Raw genomic sequence first — 14,447 nt, 5'->3', positions numbered from 1 at the left:
TTTCCAGGGCTTCAAGGAATGTGGTTGGCCCTTGAAGTTGTGTTTCTCCACTGGGGAGGGTTGCTGGAGGAAGCGCTGCAGGACCCAGCCATGGGGTGCAGAATGAAACCCACCAGTGGGGCTGTTGGCTCCCTCTGGTTCACACCACTGGGCTGGCTCGATGCTGCTTTGAGTTTTGCACTTACCAGCACATTGATGTTCACCTTGGCCATAATACCTGGATTATCAGCATCCATTCCAAAGGTTGAGCATTTACATGGATTACTTTGAGATGAGCCTGCCACGATGACAGCTGCTGCCCCATTGCCTGTGTTTAGCAGAGCAAGGCTTTGCTTGTTCCCCACTGGCCCATCTGCTGGGTTTTGCTGGGCTAATGTGGTTTCCAGGCCCCATTTTCACAGCAGGGATGCATTTGGAACCAACTCAAACTCTCCTGCAGTATGAAAGATGTCTAATGGAAGGCAGGCAGCAACAATCACTATGCTAACAGACTGCTCCAAGCTACTATGGAGCATCTTCTGCTCTTGAGGGTACTGAGCAGAGGGAGGGGCCTGGATTTGGACAGTGTACAAATACTGGTCCTTGGCAGCTGAAGCAACAATGAGCACTGGTGGCTGGGAGAGTGATTTGAGCACTTGCTGGCTTGAAACCACTTTATTGCACTGGGCAATCCCATGGTCTGACTGCAAACTGCCATCAGGGCAACACAACTTTCACACAAGTCACTGTTCCCTGTCTGTACCTGGTGATAATTATAAAGAAATAGGGAAGTAGTTGATGGTAGTGAGCAGGATTCCCCCTGGTTTTATGTTTACCTTATCTTTAATTAAACATAGAACTCAACAGAATTAAAAGAAGCCCTTACCATACCTCACATCCTGGGTCCAGCTTTGGGCCCCTCACTCCAAGAAGCACATTGAGGGGCTGGAGCAGGTCAAAAGAAGGGCAACAAAGGTGGGAAGGATCTGGAGAACAGGGCTGGTGAGAAGCAGCTGAGGGAACTCAGGTTGTTCAGCCTTGAGCAAAGGAGTCTGAGGGAAGACCTTCTGGCTCTCTCCAACTGCCTGAAAGTAGGGCTGGAGCCAGGTGGGGCTTGGGCTCTTCTCCCAAGGAAACAGTGATAGAACAAGAGAAAATGGCCTCAAGTTGCACCAAGGAAGGTTTAGGTTAGATGTGAGGAACAAGTTCTTCCCCAGAAGGGTTGTCAATGCGTGGAAGAGGCTGCCCAGGGCAGTGGTGGAGTCCCCATGCCTGAAGGGGTTTCAAAGCCATGGAGATGTGGTGCTGAGGGCCGTGGTTTGGCAGTGAGCTGGCAGTGCTGGGGTAATGGTTGGTCTCTTCTAGCCTAAATGATGACTTTGTGGTTCTGGAGCTGTTTTCCCTTAGTGGCCACATACTGCTTCCAGCCACCAGAATGAAGAGCTCAAGGGAGAGTCAGACACAACAAAAAGCCAGGGGGAAGAAATCAGCCATGGGCCCACAGAGGGATTGTGCTGAGGGATCTGTGTTGTAATGCCAGTGTCCCAGGCATGCCAAGGTACAGTTTGGGAGACCTAGGAAAGCTCTGTGGGCTGAGTCTGACCAGCAAGCTTCAGGCCTGGTAAAGTTTGTGGTAGCAAAGCCATGATTTCATGGCTGCAGCTGTTTGTTGCAGCCACAATGAGCCTTGTGGTTCCTGGAAGCACTCCTGAAGTTGGCTGTTCACTCAGCATCATACTAATTAATGCATGCTAATGAAGTGCTACATACCTCTAGGATTTAAAGCAGTATCAGCCTTACACACAACAGCTGTCAGTAACTTGGTTGCTTCTCAGAGCTGGATGCAAGCATCAGACAGAAACAGGCTTAAACCATTAACTTTGGGTTTAAGTTTATGTAGCTCATGATCTTTGGGGGGAAAAGCAAAAAAAAAATGAGGGAAATAATAGGGAAATTATAGTTAATGATGTTTCTGTGTGACTTGGATGATAACAGAAGTCCAAAAGGAGCGGGAGCTGCTTGGACAGCACATAGCTGAACCTTGGCTGAGAGGCAGCTTGTTGTATTTTTCACTCAAAAGGCAGCTTATTCTATTTTCCCCTCAAATTTTCAGGCCAGTTTGTGGTTTGCCAATTCCTTTTCAACACCCTTCTTCCATCTTTGACTGTTCCATCAGCTGTCACACACTCTCAGAGGTGGGGAGATGGATTTTGTCAGTTTCTAGACCCCCAGGCTGCCAGCTGGCTGGAAATCACTTGGGCTCATCTGCAGCTCAGGCACTGGGCTGAAATGTTTATGTTGCAGCAAACTTCTGCTCACACAGTCACAGATTGTAATTCTCAGTGCTTATCAGATAGCAGACAACCTGCAACTTACAGAAATGGGGCACAGAAAGACAGTATGTGGTTGGACTGTCACAGACTCACAGAACCACAGCATGGTACAGATCAGAAGGGCCCTCTGGGGATCACCCAGTCCAAGCCCCTGCTCCAGCAGGGCACCCACGGCAGCTTGCCCAGCAGCACAATCCCCGGGGGAGGTTGGAAGCTCTCCACACAAGGAGACTCCACAACCTCTCTGGGCAGCCTGCTCCAGGCCTCCAGCACCCTCACACCAAACAACTTTCTCCTTCTCTTCACATGGAACCTCCTGGGCTCCACTTTGTGCCCACTTCCCCTTGTCCTGTCCCTGGGCACCACTGAGCAGAGCCTGGCCCCAGCCTCTTGCTCCCCACAGCTCCTTTGTCTCTTGCTGAGCATTGCTCAGCTGCCCTCTGGGGCTGCTCTTCTGCAGGCTCTCAGCCCCAGGGCTCTCAGCCTTTGCTCCTCACAGAGCTGCTCCAAGCCCCTCAGCATCTCTGCAGCTTCCCCTGGACTCTCCCCAGCAGTTCCCTGTCTCTCTGGAACTGGGGAGGCCAGACCTGCACCCAATACTCCAGCTGTGGCCTCACCAGGGCAGAGTATTGGTGGGAGAGAACCTTCCTCAACTTGCTGGCCACACTCTTCATCATGCACCCCGGACACCATTGGCCTTTTTGACCCCAAGGACACCTTGCTGGCTGATGGAGACCTTGTTGTCCCCCAGCACTCCCAGGTCCTTCCCTGCAGAGCTGCTCTCCAGCAGGTCTCCCCCCACCTGCACTGGTGCAGGAGGATCTTCCCGCCCAGCTGCAGGACCCTACCCCTGCCCTTGTTGAATCGCCTGGCAGGGTCACTCCGGCCCCTGCGAGGCGGCCAGCGGCTGCCGAACGCTGTCCGCGGTGCTCGCTGCGGAGGTGCTGGGCTGGCCGTAACGGAGCTCTGCCTGCCGCGCTGCTCTGCCTGCCGCCGTGACACCGACCTGCCCCCGGCACGGACCCCGCCGCGCCTCCGCCGCCTCTCGCCGGCTGCTGGCCCTTGTCTGTAGCCGGTAGCCAGTTGCCGGTAGTCGGTGGCCTCTTGTCGGTAGCCAGCAGCCCGCAGCTGGTCGCCGGTCGCCAGCTGCCCTTTATCGGTAGCCGGTGGCCAGTGTCCGGTCGCCGGCGGCCGCCGCACTACGACTCCCAGAAGCCGCCGCGCCCTCCCGCGCTGGCCGCCGGTGCCTGTAGTCGCTCGGCGGGGGCCGGGCGAGGAGGCGGTGGCGGCCGCGCTCCGCCCCGGGGGAGGGACGGCGCAAGGCGCGGGGGACACGGGAGACAGGTATCCGGCGGTGGCCCTGCCCGGCACCCCCTCGCTGCCACCGGGCGCTGTGCTCCGCGACGCGGCGCGGCGGGGCGAGCGGCCAGAGCGGCGGAGCGCGGCGGCCTCCCGCGGGGCCCGCAGGCGGAGCAGCGGCCTAAGGGCGCCCGCAGCGGGGCTCCGGCGCTCCAGGGGGGGCCGCGGCCGCTGGAGGTGCGGCACCGGCGGAGCCTTCCTTTGCCCAGACGAGCACGACCGGGCCGGGACGAGCCCGGTAGCCGGCAGCGGCGGAGCGAGGAGCGGCGCCCCCCCCCCCCCCTAGGAGGGAGCGGCGGGGAGCGGGGCTCGGCGGTACCCGCCCGCCGGCTGCGCCCCGCTGGAGCATGCACTGAGTGGCTGCCTCGGCTCGGAGCCTTCCCTGCCGCCGGCGAGCGCCTTGCATGGTGTGGGGCTACCCGGTCGCGATAATAAATGATAGAGGATACAATGACTTTGCTGTCTCTGCTGGGTCGGATCATGCGTTACTTCTTGCTTAGACCGGAGACCTTGTTCTTGCTGTGCATCAGCCTGGCCCTGTGGAGTTATTTCTTCCACACGGATGAGGTGAAAACCATTGTGAAGTCCAGCAGGGATGCGGTGAAGATGGTGAAGGGCAAAGTGGCCGAGATCATGCAGAATGACAGGCTCGGGGGGCTAGACGTGCTGGACGCAGAGTTCTCCAAGACGTGGGAGTTCAAGAGCCACAACGTGGCTGTCTACTCCATCCAAGGCCGGAGGGATCACATGGAGGACAGGTTCGAAGTAATCACCGACCTGGTGAACAAGACTCACCCCTCCATCTTCGGGATATTTGATGGGCACGGAGGAGAGGCAAGTGCTCAGCTCGGGGGGGAAATTAAACCGAGGGGGTGGGGGGAGGATGGTTACAGGGCAAGGAAGGGCGATGTTCACACCCACCAGGTTTCTGTGGTTATCTTGAGACATTGTCTGGGGGAATTTCTTTTCTGGAGGAGTAGGGGGAGGTTTCTAAATAAGGATTAAGAAATATGCTATTCCCTTCATCTCTGTTTTCCCCTTCCATCCCTTCGTCTCTCTCTTCCCTGCTTCCATCCCTCCCTTCATCCATCTCTTCCCCGCTTCCATCCCTGCCTTCGTCTCTCTCTTCCTCCCCTTCGTCTCTCTCTTCCCCCCCTTCCATCCCTCCCTTCGTCTCTCTCTTCCCCCCCTTCCACCCCAACCTTCGTCTCTCTCTTCCCCCCCTTCCACCCCAACCTTTGTCTCTCTCTTCCCCCCCTTCCACCCCAACCTTTGTCTCTCTCTTCCCCCCTTCCCCCCCAACCTTCGTCTCTCTCTTCCCCCCCAACCTTCGTCTCTCTCTTCCCCCCCCAACCTTCGTCTCTCTCTTTCCCCCCCCAACCTTCGTCTCTCTCTTCCCCCCCCAACCTTCGTCTCTCTCTTCCCCCCCCAACCTTCGTCTCTCTCTTCCCCCCCCAACCTTCGTCTCTCTCTTCCCCCCCCAACCTTCGTCTCTCTCTTCCCCCCCCAACCTTCGTCTCTCTCTTCCCCCCCCAACCTTCGTCTCTCTCTTCCCCCCCAACCTTCGTCTCTCTCTTCCTCCCCCCTTCCATCCCTCCCTTCGTCTCTCTCTTCCCCCCCTTCCGTCCCTCTCTTCCCCCCTTCCATGACCGGCATGGTATGGATGTGTTTGTAACCCCTCTGCCCTTTACAGTAGTAAAGGTTTAATTGAAGTCGGAGCGGTTGGATGTGGCTCTTACGTGCGTGGAATAACGATAACGAGCACAAACTCCCCGGAGTCATCTTTTGTTACAGCCAAGTGTGGTGTGATCCGATTTTGGCACGGGGCTGTTCCTCCGGCTCCTGTCAGCAGCGGGTGGAGAGGAGCCCTGCGTGTGTGCAGCCCTAAAGGCAGCGTGTGCGAAACTTCTCCTCCCAGCAGTTCACTCGAGTGGGGACCAGCGAGTTGCAGAGTGTTGTGTTTGTGAATTGCAGGCAGTTTTGTAGTCGTTCCAACCCTGCTGTCATGCTTGTCCCCTTTCCTCTCCCCCAGTGGAAGACCAGCAAAACTCGGTTTGAAACTTTCTGGTCTTTAGCCTCTCGGCTGCTGTGTTCGTTGCTGGGGCTTTGTTTGTTTGTTTGTCTAGGCAGGGCGATTTCCTTCTGTGCTGCGTAATTAGCATTGCAGCTGAGGGGGATGCTTGGCTTTGCTTTCGGATGACAAAGGTGGAAACTCCAGCTGCCTCCTGGCTGAGGGTTGCGCTGCTGTCGTGTACAGCACAAAGCCCACGTTTCGTAACGGGGGAAAGGGACAAAGAATTTGTCCTTGTGTGACAAATCAGCTTCAGCAAGCATTATGCTGGCTCTGGGATAACCGTAGGGCTGCGGCTGGGCTGGTGGAAGCTGCAGAGAAATGGGGAAGTTTTTCACGGGAGCACTCCTGCCAAGCGGCAGGGGTAAGGCAGCGAGGGAGCTGGCGCCTTCCTCCAGCTGCTTTCACGGATCAGGGAGTCAAGAGCGCTTCCTAGAAGAGCATTGGCAGTGACCAGACACTAATGAAGCACAAGGGTGGCAGCTGTTGTCCCTCTGAACCGGTGAGTGCCGCCTGAAAATTCCAGGCCTTAGGCACAGAATCAAAAAGCTGCTCCCCTGCTGCCTGCAGGGTCATGAAGGGAGGCAGCTCTCTGTCCTGCTGCTGTCTCAGGGCGTTTTGCCCCCTGAAAATACTCTAGACACTGTGGATGTTGAAAGCCATCAGCTTCCCGAAGCCAGTTTTCCTTTCTGTGCCTGATTTCAGCTGGGGCACAGCTCTGCCAGCTTCCCCTGGCATAGCTGTGGCAGTTGACTGTCCCTTGGCCTTCGAGGAACAGAGGTAGAAATGTTTGTGTGTCAGCAAGCGGTGCACATCTCCTGGAGGAATACTAGCTGCCAGCAGTGGATTTGGTACATCTGCCTCTTGTGTTCAGAGCCTTTGGACAGAAGGTGCCTTGTGCTCTGCCTTCTTCTCCTTTGCTGACTCCTGAGAGTTTTCCTTGTCTGAGGCTGATCAGCCAAAAGCAGGTTTGCAGCAATACCTGTGTGATGTTTTCTAAGAGCATTCTGAGGTGGTTAAGGATAGAGATGTGCTGAGCACTCTTGGGCTTGGGTGCTGTGAAAAGCCATCTGATTTCTTTCTCTAGTTTTCTCTCTGGCCTGCCCTGCACTTGACGGCCGACTCAGGACATGAAATAACCCCAAACTAGCGCTGAGAACAGAGACATGACAACGAGCGTGCCCTGGGTTGGTTTGGCTTGTGGTGGAGCATGGAATTTCAGCTGTGAGAGAGCTTAGTGTGGATCTTGGAATTCCATCTCTGAGACACATTAATGCCGAGTCTGGATCTGTGGGAAGCTCATTTGGCTTTTGCGTTCTGATTCCTCAGAGAACTTGCTCTAATTGATTCAGCAAGCAAAACAGGAGGCTTTTATGTAAGAGAGCTTCTCATTCTGAAAAGGTTACCAGGACTCCCACTAAACCTGACTAAAATCATAGAATCACAGAATCAGCCAGGTTGGAAAAGAAATCAGAGATCACCAAGTCCAACCTATGACCTAATACCTAGCACCTCCTGACAACTAAACCATGGCTCCAAGTGCCACATCCAGTCTCCTCTTGAACACCTCCTGGGCTGGGGACTCCACCACCTCCCTGGGCAGCACATCCCAGTGGCCAATCTCTCTTGCTGGGAAGAACTTTCTCCTCACCTCAAACCTAAACCTCCCCTGGCACAGATTGAGACTGTGTCCTCTTGTTCTGGTGCTGGGTGCCTGGGAGAAGAGACCAACCCCCTCCTGGCTACAGCCTCCCTTCAGGGAGTTGTAGAGAGTGAGAAGGTCTCCCCTGAGCCTCCTCTTCTCCAGGCTAATAAAACCATAGCACAAAAATGTATCTATCTAACATCTCTTCCTGACCTCTTGAATGAAATGCCCAGATGGACTTGGTGGCCTTTACCCTTGCAGAAATTAATGCCTAATCAGCAGGGGACATCACCAGCCTTTAGTTGGAGATTTTCTGTTAAACTGATCAGAAAAGCATGCAGCATAAAATAAACTGGGGAGGGGTGGGAAACCAACCAAACACAAACAGGTTTTAATCCCAGTAGGTTTTGTAGTTTTGAGTAGAAAAGAGAGGAAGGAAAAGGCAAAGCAAAACGTAATGCTCTTCTTTAACCCCTAGTAGGGGATGGTGAATCTCGGGTCTGTTTGAAGTGGTTTCCCTGGTTTATTTTCGTGTGCTTTTAAGAGGAATGTTTGTGTGGAAGGTTTTTACCTACCTGTGTAGCAGAGCCTTTCTAAAAACTCAATTGTCCCTACGGGCTGCCATTAGCTTTCTGTGTTTAAGGAACAATGCACTGCTCATCTCTGGAGTTGTGTGTGAAACAAACTGGTCTGTATGGGGGAGGGAAACCCTGCCTTTCCAAACAGGCAACGCCACAAAGGAGACGCTGGATGAATTCCTCCCAGCTATATTCGAGGGAGTGTGTCTCCATTAATTACTTCCTGCCATCCCCTGGTGAAGTGGCAGGGTAGAGGAGCACGATTCAAGTAACATCAATTACTGTGCAGTGCTAATTTATGAAGGTTCCTGGGGTCTGCCTCGGTGTTGCCAACGTCTTGCACAAATTGCACTTTTCTGTTGTGTCATTTCCTCTTCTGTCTCACATTTTTAGCCCCAAATAGGTTGGCAGCCATTTACTTCCATTCTGTGGCTGCCTTGATGAGGAAGCAATAAGGGGGGGGGAAAATAATTCTCAGTGCTAAAATAGGTGGTGTGCTGCTGTGTTGGTTCTGGGAGGCAAGGATCTTCCAGAGGTAAAACTCAATACCTGGAGGGGAGTGCAGTCTGCCTTTGATAAAAAGTTGGTTTGATTCTGTAATAGTGATGATGATAAATAAATCCTAATTATGATATTGGTATTAATGATCATGGTGGTAATAATGATTATAATGGTGATGGTGATAATGATTATAACCATGCTAATGATAGTGATGATGATAATAATAATAATAATATAAAGCAGGACAGGTAGAGGGCACAGAGGTAGACTTAGAAAGAACTTTCTGTCTGTTGTCTCAGTGAATGGCTTTGGCCAAAGGAGTCTTCAAAGTGATCCTACCTTGTGTCAAAAGAATAGAGAAGGTGGTATTGGTCTGGTCTCTCAGCAGCTTCTTTATAAGGCTCAAAGATGGCTTGATTGGTTCTGTTATTTTGGGTTTTTTCCCCTTCCCTTTCCTTTATTTAGAAGTTTACAGGCTGTCTGGACTGGAGAAACGGAGAAGTGGCAAACTGTCTAAAAGCTGAAATAGCAAACAATGAGCTTGGAAGCCAAGCCTAGGAAAGGATGGGTGCTTAATCAGGATCCCAGCTTGGTGGGAGTTGGAAGGGACCTCTGGAGATCACCCAGTCCAGCCCCCTGCTCCAGCAGGGCACCCACAGCAGCTTGCCCAGCAGTACAATGCCCAGGGGAGGTTGGAAGCTCTCCACACAAGGAGACTCCACAACCTCTCTGGGCAGCCTGCTCCAGGCCTCCAGCACCCTCACACCAAAGGAGTTTTTCCTCCTCTTCAGATGGAACCTCCTGGGTTCCACTTTGTGCCCACTGCTCCAGGGCTCCATCAGCCCACACAAAAGAGGTTATTTTTCCTTACAATGATTTAACTCTTTTAACCAGCAGTTACAGCCAGGTTCTTTCCTCACATATGTAAGGTTTAAGCACTCAGTTGAATGAGATCTCAATATTAGACAAGAACAAAGTAGGTCGGTTGCCATCTGCAGTTTTATGGTTATGGCTCTGTTGCATATCATTGGTTTTTCCTAACCCTGTGAAGTGCAGCCTTTAAAAAATAATGCTAAGTAATAGCTGGTGCCTTCTGTAGTGCCTCTGCTCCTTCGCAGTCGTAATAAAGTGGTGTGGATAATGATGGTGGGAAATTAAAGCCCAGTAACTGTCTCATAAAAAATGTCTTGCTCCTTTTATTTGCCTTGGCCTCCTTCGACAAGGAAGATGGCAAAGCTTCTGTCCCTCATGGTCTGTCGCTGTGGAGCGTTTCCCTTGGCATGATTAGGTTTCAGAGTTGCTGAGGTAGTGTTTCAGGATGCAAAATACACCGCCTGAGCTTTGTCCATAGCAAAGGGGGAAAGACTGGGGAGCTTCAACGTGGAGGGAAGGGCTTGGCTGTAGAAACGGTGACTGCTTGCAAGCACAGACACAGAACGCTCCCTGGGCCACAGGACCTTGAAATCGGTGGCAGGAACTCTTGGCTGAAGTCTCTGGTTACTGATTAACTGACAGGGAGAGAGAGAAAGGGAAAGGACAGGAAGAAGATAAGGGTGAGAGTCCTTCGGAAGCTTGAGTGACACTATGGAAACGTGACTGCTGAGGTGGGCCTGGAGGAGAGGGCACCCTGCCAGCCCTGTTTAAACGAGCTGCTGTGCATTTGAAATGCCAACATTGGAAAGCAGGATGAAGCCCTCCCTGAGGCACAGGGCAGAACTTGCTGTCCTCTGCAGGCCTGCTGCAAGAAAGCAGGTTAGGGTGGGAAGGGAACAGCTGAACTGCTGAGTGTGTGGATTGTCCTCCTGCTCCTGTGAAGGTGAGAGTCTCAGGGAGCAGGTGAAGAGAAGGGCAGTGAAGCTGGGGAAGGGTCTGCAGAACAGGGCTGGTGAGGAGCAGCTGAGGGAGCTGGGGTTGTTCAGCCTGGAGAAAAGGAGGCTGAGGGGAGACCTTCTGGCTCTCTGCTACTCCCTGAAAGGAGTCAGGTGAGGGATGGTCTTCTCCCTAGGATCAGGTGATAGAAGGAGAGGAAATGGCCTGAAATTGTGTCAGGAGAGGGTTAGGTTGGAGAGGGGATAAAATTTCTTCACAGCAAGAGTGGTCAGGGATTGGCAGAGGCTGCCCAGGGAGGTGGTGGAGTCCCCAGCCCTGGAGGTGTTCAAGAAACCTGTGGCCATGGCACTTTGGGACAGGGTTTGATAGCCATGGTGGTGTTGGGTTGCTGGATGGACTCAGTCATCTTAGAGGTATTTTCCAACCTTTTCCAACAGATTGTCAGGGCTGGAAGGGACCTCAAGGCTCAGCCAGTTCCCAGCCCCCTGCCATGGGCAGGGACACCTCACACCACAGCAGGTTGCTCACAGCCACAGCCAGCCTGGCTGCAAACACCTCCAGGCAGGAGGCTTCCACCACCTCCCTGGGCAACCTGTGCCAGGCTCTCACCACCCTCATGGCCAACAACTTCTTCCTCACAGCCAATCTCAATCTACACATTTCTAGTTTTGCTCCATCCCCCCCAGTCCTATCCCTCCCTGACACCCTCACAAGTCCCTCCCCAGCTTTCTTGGAGCCCCCTGCAGATCCTGGAAGGCCACCAGAAGGTCTCCTGGGAGCCTGCTCCTCTCCAGCCTGCACAACCCCAACTCTCTCAGGCTGTCTCCAGAGCAGAGCAGCTCCAGCCCTCTGCTCCTCCTCCTTGCCCTTCTCTGGACACCTTCCAGCCCCTCCAGATCCTTCCTGGCACAGATGCTCCAGAACTGGCCCCAGAGCTGCAGCTGTGGTCTCAGCAGAGTGGAGCAGAGGGGCAGAATCCCCTCCCTGGCCCTGCTGGCCACACTTCTCCTGCTGCAGTTGTTCAATCCTGTGATTAAGTCCTCAGTGAAGGCAAACAGTTAAACTATCCCCAAATTACCAAACATCAGGATAGCAGCAAGAGAAAGAGAAAACAACTTTTAGTTTCCATCCCATGGCTTAGGTTGGAGGGGACCTCCAGGCCTGCTCATTCTAATTCCAGCCCTGTTCCTCTGACACTGAAGTACTTAAGCAAACTTAGGGCTGCAAATTTAGCTGTCGTGCTTTTGAGTAAAAGCCCTTAAGGATTAATGGCTTGAAATTTTTATCACACTGAGGAATAAATCAAACAACAGCTTGGAGTTTTTATGGCTGCTGTAGCCTGGTTGTAAGGTGAACCCTTAGAGGCTTTGCAGTTTGTAAAAGGAAACTGCCGGCCTGGTTTCTCCTTTTATAGTCATTTCCTTCAGTCTCTGATTTAGAAGCCTGCATGTTTGAACAAATATTTACATAGGTGAGGTCATGTTGATGTGCAAGTCCTAAATTGACTTGTAAGTTCCACCAGTGGCCTAAAATGCAGCCCCAAGTGATCCACAGGGGTATCTCTGGCATTTTGCTCAGTGTGTCCGAGTTTTGGCTGTCATGTTTAGGAGGTTGTGATTCCCACCCTGCAAAAATTGCTTGAGTTTTTTTAGGTCACAGAACGGTTTGGGACCTTTCCAGGTCATCCATCCCAACCACCCTGCAGTCAGCAGGAACATCTGAAACTAGAGCAGGTTTCTCAAAGCCCCAAACAACCTGACCTGGGGTGGTTCCAGGGATGGGGCAGCTCCCACCAAAGCAGGAACTGTGGGCCAGGATCTCACCATCCTCAGCATAAAAAACTTTCTCCTTCTTTCTAGTCTGAGTCTCCCTCTTTCAGTTCAAACCATCCCCCCTTCTCCTCTGTCAACAGGCACTGCTTGGAAGTCTGTCCCCAGCTTCTGCTCAGCTCCTTTCAGCACTGCAAGGCCACCAGAAGCTCTCCCTGGAGCCTTCTCTTCTCCAGGCTGCACAACCCCAACTCTCTCAGCCTGGCCTCACAGCAGAGGGCTTCCAGCCCTCCTAGCATTGCTGTGGCCTCCTCTGGCCCTGCTCCACCAGGTCCCTGTCTGTGCTGAGGACTCCAGAGCTGCCCCAGCACTGCAGGGGAGGTCTCAGCAGAGCACAGCAGAGGGGCAGAATCCCCTCCCTGCCCCTGCTGCCCACACTGCTGGGGATCAGCTCAGGACACATCTGGCTCTGGGCTGGTGAGATCTGCACTTCATGCTCTTCTAATGCACAAAACTGTGGCTTAAAATTGATTAAAATGGCATAAAAATAGGTACTTGGGAATGGGAGCTACTCTCACTGCCCTTCTCAGCTGTACCATTGGTGTAACATTGAGGCCTTTTCCATTCTTACAGAAACCAAGAAGTCAGTTCACATGACATGCAGTCTGCCAGCTCAGCCTGGCTCTGTGTTTGGGCACCCAGGCAGCACAGGGACTGCCACTGCTTTCATGCAGTCCCTTTGATTCTTCCTTGCTCTCAGGTCATAAAAGTTGTTCTCGAGTTTCTCAGTCAACTTGAGTAACTCAGGCTGCTCCCTGGGATGCAGAGGGGGTAGAGGATCCTGGGCTGCAGCAAAAGAAGAATGGCCAGCAGATCAAGAAGGGAGATTCTGCCACTCTGCTCTGGTGAGACCTCACCTTCAGTGTTGCAACCAGCTATGGCTCATGCAATACAAGAGAGATATGGCCCTGCTAGTGTGAGTCCAGAGGAGGCCACTGAGATGATCAAAATGCTGAAACACCTCTGCTGTAAAGCCAGGCTGAAAGAGCTGGGACTGTTCAGCCTGGAGGAGGCTCCAGGGAGACCTTAGAGCTGCACTTCAGTATCTGAAGGGGACCTACAGGAAGGCTGGGCAGGGACTGTTCAGAAGGGGCTGTGGGGATAGGATGAGAGGCAGTGGTTTGAAACTGGAGCAGGGGAGGTTTAGGTTGGACATCAGGAGAAGTTCTGCACAATCAGAGTAGTAAAATATTGGAACAGGTTGCCCAGGGATGTGGTTGAGACCCATCCCTGGGAGGCATTCAGGGCCAGACTTGCTGTCTGTGCAGGCTGCTCTAATTGGAGGTGTCCCTGCTGCCTGCAGTGGGGTTGGACAAGATGACCTTTGAAGCTCACTTCCAAGCCAGTGCAATCTGTGACTCTGTGCATAGGAGGGCAGATTGAGACTGGAGATAAGGAAGAAATTCTTTGCAGTGAGGGTAGTGAGACACTGGCACAGGCTGCCCAGGGAGGCTGTGACTGTCCCCTCCCTGGAGGTGTTGAAGGCCAGGCTGGATGAGGCCTTGAGCAAGCTGGGCTGGTGGGAGGTGTCCCTGCCCATGGCAGGGGGTTGGAACTGGCTGATGTTTAAGGGCTCTTCTAACCCAACCCGTTCTGCAATTGTAAGTGTTTGTGTGCCTGCTCTTGCCCCGTGGTCAGCGCTCTGCAGCTTCTCCGGGGCTGGAAGCGGGGAGGGTGTTCCACAGGAACGCTCAGACCGTGGGTGTCGGAGTGCCTGACGCTTTTTAACTTGACACCCTGCAGTGAGCAGCACGTCCTTGGATCCAGAAGTAATCTCTAAAGATGGATCAAGGCTCAGAAATAAGCAACATCTTCATTGGCTTTAAAATGTGCTGATTTATGCTGCTGAGCTTCTTTAGCACAGTGGTAAAGACTCGTTGGTTGGTCCTGCTTAACCTAGTGTCAATAACAAGCATTGGAATACAGTCTGGGGGCAGCAGGGTTTGATCACTTCCCTTCTGCATGTCAAGAACTTGGTCATTTCTGTGTTTCATAGGGTGAGGGAAAGCAAATGTGGAGTGTTCTGACACGTGAGGTTAGTTCAGACAGCTCTAGATCCCCGAGTGCCCTGCTTGCAGTAGCTCTTTTGGACCAGAACTGTACTTCTCCTTCCTCCTTGTTGTTAGAGATCTCAATATTTGTGGTGTAAATTGTTCCTCAGAGCTGAGTTTTGGCTTCTGGCAGTTTCACTTTCTAAAGCATCTCCTGGCACAGGGATGCTTTGTTTTGCTGCTGCCTCCTTTTTGCCGCTGGCTGCAGTTTTCCTCAGCAGTCTTGGCCCTGCGGTGGTTCCTGGCTTCTCATGGCCTGGATCTGGCACTT

The 14,447-nt window shown here is 53.0% G+C and overlaps 1 protein-coding gene across 1 annotated transcript in view; it reads left to right on the top strand.

The window, feature by feature from the left end:
- Window positions 1–3,628: 3,628 nt before the first annotated feature.
- PPM1L (protein phosphatase, Mg2+/Mn2+ dependent 1L) overlaps window positions 3,629–14,447 on the top strand; it is a 154,102-nt gene continuing 143,283 nt past the window's right edge. The window contains exon 1 of the mRNA XM_068164292.1: window positions 3,629–4,505. Within this exon, the coding sequence (XP_068020393.1) occupies window positions 4,107–4,505 (399 nt within the window). The 5' untranslated portion in view covers window positions 3,629–4,106. The remainder of the gene's footprint in view (window positions 4,506–14,447) is intronic.

This window comes from Melanerpes formicivorus, unplaced genomic scaffold, assembly GCF_026170545.1.
Source record: "Melanerpes formicivorus ecotype bairdi unplaced genomic scaffold, bMelFor1.0.p_v2 SCAF_78, whole genome shotgun sequence".
NCBI classification, from domain to species: Eukaryota; Metazoa; Chordata; class Aves; order Piciformes; family Picidae; genus Melanerpes; species Melanerpes formicivorus.
The sequence above is the reverse complement of the archived record's forward strand: the minus strand, read 5'-3'. Positions and strand labels throughout refer to the sequence as shown.